At 35.9% G+C, this 6,053-nt stretch overlaps 1 protein-coding gene across 1 annotated transcript in view; it reads left to right on the forward strand.

Moving 5' to 3' along the window:
* The window catches only part of LOC123549122 (repressor of RNA polymerase III transcription MAF1 homolog), a 131,706-nt gene extending 126,167 nt beyond the window's left edge, over positions 1-5,539 (forward strand). Inside the window, exon 6 of the mRNA XM_053545665.1 lies at positions 5,066-5,539. Within this exon, the coding sequence (XP_053401640.1) occupies positions 5,066-5,114 (49 nt within the window). The 3' untranslated portion in view covers positions 5,115-5,539. The remainder of the gene's footprint in view (positions 1-5,065) is intronic.
* Positions 5,540-6,053: the final 514 nt, after the last annotated feature.

Genomic DNA, 6,053 nt, shown 5'->3' on the forward strand with positions numbered 1-6,053 from the left:
TGCTTGAAGGATTTCAAAGAAACTTGGCACAAATGTTCACCACACTGAGACTACATGCAGAGCACTTGTTTCGGATGACTAGCTTCAAGGTCAAGGTCACACTTAGGAGTGAAAGGTCATATATGACATTGCTGTGTCCACTCTGTAACTCTTGAACTGCTTGAAGGATTCTTGAAGGATTTCAAAGAAACTTGGCACAAATGTTCACCATACTGAGGCAACGTGCAGAGCGCATGTTTTGGATGACTGGCTTCAAGGTCAAGGTCACACTTAGGGGTCAAAGGTCATATATGACTTTGCTTTGTGTATATTGCTATGCATTGCAGTGCTGTTGTTTTTATTTGGCAGATCCCATTTTCTTCTCTTACAATAATTATTTTTTAATTACTTCCCTTTTTTTGTTACTACAAATAGCTTATTTTGAAACTTTTTTATTACTGGCAGTAAAGAAAAACAGAGACCACTTTTCTGTGGTACAACATGGCTGGTACATCCAATTTTTACATGTATTTTGACATAACTTTACCTGGTAAGAATTTTTTTGTGGACTTAGATTTTTTTTTTAAATTCTTTTTTTTTTGTTCCTATCCTTTGGGCTTCAACAGTCAAGTTCTTTAAATTTTGCTCCAATACTCTGATGTAACCCTTCTCGCGTATATTGCCCCGCTTTGCAGCACTCTTGTTTTCAATAATTTAATAACTTACAATAACTAACAAGTTGTTTATATTCATTATATACATAAAGGTACATGATGGTACAAATATATAATGACAGCTCAATTTACAGACTAGATTGAGATGGTTCACATGTGTGCGAAAATATGACTTATAAATAGAAATTTGGGTAGTAATAATCGCGGTTATAATGAATTCGCGGACTGCCGATCACCGCAAATATCGCAAAATTTGAAACCCACAAATATTTCTACACTTAAGTAAACCCTCGCATCTTGTAGATCATAGTCCGGAAAGTGTTGCAAAGTTGCAGCGAAATGACCCAGACATGGGTCGCATTATTTTCTGGATGGAGGAAACTGAAAAGCCTTCAAGAGATGATATCGCTGCTGAGTCACCCGCAGTGAGGAATTTATGGCTGAACTGGGACATTTTGTGTCTAAGGAATGGTGTTCTCTTTAGACATAACCCTACAAATAGACTGGACTAGATATCTTACTGCACACCATTTTCGACTGTTAGACAAAATTATATCACTTTGAGTTTTCTTGGTAGAAATTTTGCTCGATCGAGGTAAGAAATTTATTTTTTAGATTTTTGTATAATTTTTGAATTACGAGTTTTGTTTAGTATCATACGACTAAAAAACGGAATCTTACAGATGGGACACCAAAACAAATATGAGCCGTGCCATGAGAAAACCAACATAGTGGGTTTGCGACCAGCATGGATCCAGACCAGCCTGCACATCCGCGCAGTCTGGTCAGGATCCATGCTGTTCGCTTTCAAAGCCTATTGCAATTAGAGAAACTGTTAGCGAACAGCATGGATCCTGACCACACTGCGCGGATGCGCAGGCTGGACTGGATCCATGCTGGCCGCAAACCCACTATGTTGGTTTTCACATGGCGTGGCTCATATATGAATGCAATGTAACTCCATATAAAATACCAAAGATGTTGTTTATTCAGCCACTACTGGTACTGATGATAAACCCGAGCAGAAAATGAGGTTTTTTACCTGTAACTTTTTTATTTCTGCAAATTGTAATCAACAGTCGGTATCAAAATAAAGCTTAACATTTGCTGAAAACATTACATAATTCAAATTTATATTTAGTAAGCAAACTAACACGAAGTGAGGCCCTGAAAGGGGTTTGTAAAATGGGGCCGTATGAACGTTGACTGATGATAAATTCGACCACTTTGTCATTTACAAAATTTTCTTTGTATTATTATATTGAAACTTTTCCCAAAATGCTGCAACAGTCATTCCTGATCAAGTAAAATTTAGTAATGAAAAGTGACCCAATGTCAGGCCTTCGTGTTTCGACAGTGAGCATGTGCAAAAAACACCCTCTTCCCCAGTAGTTTTAAATAAATATTTTTTATACAAATAAATGTAAGTCATTTATTTATACAGAATATTTACCAGTTTTGTTTTTGTTTACACCAGTTGGTGCTGTAAGTGGAAATTATTAGATGGTGTGTTCAATTTTATAAATAACCGATTGCAATCGAATATTTCCAAGGTGGTCGACTTTATCATCTGTTCGGGTTTATCATCAGTACCAGTAAACCAAGCATTAAAAGAGCGTTCCTCAAAAGAACCATCAGCATGGAGTATTCTAATAGTCATGTTATTTAGTTTTAAAAGGACATATTTTACATTCAATGGTATGTATTCTGAACAGATCTCCGGTACGACAGTGGGTACCAGATATGTCACAAGCTATGTAATACTATTCATGACATTTTTAAAATCTTGGCCCATTGCGACACAAAAATTCAGACCACTTGTAATGGAAAGATTCACTGATGACATGCTTATGATCTGGCCACTTTCCCGAGAGGAATTAGTTTCCTCCATTACGGCTTTTAACAATTATCAGGTTTCCATAAAAGTCTCGATAAACATCAATGCAGAAAATGTAAATTTTCCAGACATTACAATTTTGGAAAACCAACAAGAAACATCAACACAAAAGAATACACAACCTACAGACCCGTATCTACACTAACATTACACTCATCATCCCGGAACATTAGAAAAAACATCACAACATATAGCCGAGTGGCACGAATCCTTTGCAACTGCACACTACAGACTTTTTAACACAGTAAATGAACTTATAATGTGTGAAAAAAATGTTAATTTTTGACAGGAACAGTATTGGCAGCTTGCCAGATAACTAGATATAAATAGTAACAAATCTTCTATAAATAGTAACAAACATCACAAACTGTAACCACATTTTTAGTACTTCAGTCACTATTTTTCTACTGAAATGTATCCTGATGAAGGTCTTAGCAGACCAAAACCGATCTATCATATAAACAAGAGGGCCATGATGGCCCTATATCGCTCACCTGAGTTTAATTGCTTTCTTGAAAAAACTTCTTTGCTAAAGCTAAACAAATAACCCCATGGGGTTTGGTCAATTTGACCCCGGAGGTAATGATTTGAACAAATTTTGTAGAAGTCTACTAGGCAATGCTACATGTCAAATATCTAAGATCTAAGCCTTCTGGTTTATTTTTAGAAATTTTTTGAAGATTTTCCTATGTAAAATCAAGTGACCCCTGGGGTGGGGTCAATTTTAACCCCGGGGGTCATGATTTGAACAAATTTTGTAGAGGTCCACTAGGCAATGCTACATATGAAATATCTAAGCTCTAGGCCTTCTGGTTTATTTTGAAGATTTTTCTATGTACAATGAAGTAATCCCATGGGGCGGGGTCAGTTTGACCCCGGGGGTCATGATTTGAATAAATTTTGTAGAAGTCTACTAGGCAATGCTACATGTCAAATATCTAAGACCTAGGCCTTCTGGTTTATTTTTAGAAAATTTTTGAAGATTTTCCTATGTAAAATCAAGTGACCCCTGGGGTGGGGTCAATTTTGACCCGGGGGTCATGATTTGAACAAATTTTGTAGAGGTCCACTAGACAATGCTACATGTCAAATATCTAAGCTCTAAGCCTTCTGGTTTATTTTTAGAAATTTTTTGAAAATTTTCCTATGTAAAATCAAGTGACCCCTGGGGCAAGGTCAATTTTGACCCCGGGGTCATGATTTGAACAATTTTAGTAGAGGTCCACTAGGCAATGCTACAAGTCAAATATCTAAGCTCTAGGGCTTCTGGTTTTTGAGAAGAAGATTTTTTAAGATTTTCCTATTTAAAATCAAGTGACCCCCGGGGCGGGGTCAATTTTGACCCTGGGGTCATGATTTGAACAAATTTGGTAGAGGTCCACTAGGCAATGCTTCACACCAAATATCTAAGCTCTAGGGCTTCTGGTTTTTGAGAAGAAGATTTTTAAAGTTTTTACTTTTGGTTGCCATGGCAACCAGAATTCTGTATGGAATTCAATTCTTTGAACAATTTTTAAAGAAGACCATCCAAGGAACAACCCTGTGAAGTTTCATCAAAATTGGCCTGTTGGTTTAGGAGGAGATGTTGTTTAAAGGAAAGTGTGGACGGACGGACGGACGGACGACGGACGGACGACGGACGGACGCCGGACGGTGAGTGATCACAATACCTTACCCTGAGCACTTTGTGCTCAGGTGAGCTAATAAATAGTCCACAACCACCTTGGTGTTTGACGTGTTGTTCTCCCCTCCCATGTTTTATTTTTCATTAGTAAATTTTTGTTCATTCTACAGAATTTTGTAAAACATTTACTTTTTGGCAAGTGATTAGCTAGTTTTGGAATGTCAGGCTAATTTAATAAAATTTTCAGACTTTTGTAATTTATTTCGAAAGAGGAATCTAAAATGTTTCGTTTGTATAAGCTGTAAGATTTATATTGAAATTTGTGTAACATGATAATTGTAAAGTATTCTTTGTCATAAATGGTATATATCACTCTTTTCTTAGTAAATTATGGAATGCCACTACAAAATTGCATTGTAATGTAAAAATGTATATGTTGGCAAGTCTAGTACCGTGTATTTGATATGTTATTGTAATTTGAAATTATTATGTGCCAGTCTATAGCATACCTATACAATGTCCGTTTTGTTGTATGGTAGTTGACATTACATTCATGCCAGCTATTGTATAACATTTAATTTGCATTGCATTGTGTTAATTTGTGGTTGTAAATAATAGCTGCAGTTTATCATTTCCTTATCTATAATTTTTCATCATAATCTTTTCTATACTTTAACTTTAGACTTGTAAGTAATTAATTTGAGAAATAATGGAAGTAATAAGTGACGTATTGTAATCACGTGATGTATGAACTTAGTAGCACTCATATTTTGTATAAGTAGCACGCATTATTTATGGGAGCCTACGGAGGTATGGTGTACCCAAAGGAGCAGTTTTATGCCCTTATTTGTTTTGCTACGGTGCTTACCATAATTATGTTATATATTTTAGCTTCTTCCACAAGACGACATTTTATCTGGTGATGATTTCACGACCCTGAAGTTCAATTCCCCGAGGTTCGCTTTTGTACACTCCCCTGGATGTGATTTCCCAGTGGAGAGATTTTGTCCCATGGTTGTGCCTTAACTGCGAAGACGCTGATTTTTGTAGACAACTGAGACAGCTCAGAGATACAAACACCTACCAACATGGGGAGCCAAAAAGGAGTCAACGTTTTCACGGTTTAACAGGACTTTGTTTTAAGATATGCTATTAGTGCTACTTTAAGTTTGAAGTAAAAGGAAACACCTGTAAAACATCACAGTGTAAATGAACTGTAATTTATAGGACTGTACATCTTCTGGAAAACTGATACTGAGCTAAGATTTTTTTTTAGTTTTCTTTTAATTCTTTTCTTCTAATATGATTTTTTTTTCATTCATTGTAAATAATCATTTTCTGTAAATAAACTTGTAAATATTGTAATGAGTGTTAACTTGTTCCGATAGTTGCTGTCCCCAGTTTGTCCATCCTGTCACAAACAGATAGCTTAAATAATGGGTTCGGTGGCCAGTCATTTTGCAGATAGACTGGAGCTGAACTGTACATGTCTGAGGAGAGCTTTTCAGATTTAGATTGTTCTTTGAAAGAAGAATTTGAGAAGTATTGGGTGCTTAAATTTGGAATTAGGTATTTTAGATTCCCGTTACGGTTGATACATGGACTAGGTTCAATTAGATTTTGTAAAATACAGGAAGGGGGATGATCGAATACAGCATTTACTACTGCTTCATGTTGCAGACATACTGCGTACCATTTCAATTGTACTAGCTAATGGATTTATATACAGTTGAAAAAAATCAAATAATATTCTAGGTAGGGACGGACAAATGAGTATTAATTTTCTCATTATTATTCTTGACATTTCTCCTAATGATATGGAGATAACTGCTTGCCTTTTATGTAGTTTTATGACATTGATCGTTTACGATTGTAACAT

This window comes from Mercenaria mercenaria, chromosome 6, assembly GCF_021730395.1.
Source record: "Mercenaria mercenaria strain notata chromosome 6, MADL_Memer_1, whole genome shotgun sequence".
Taxonomy (NCBI): Eukaryota; Metazoa; Mollusca; class Bivalvia; order Venerida; family Veneridae; genus Mercenaria; species Mercenaria mercenaria.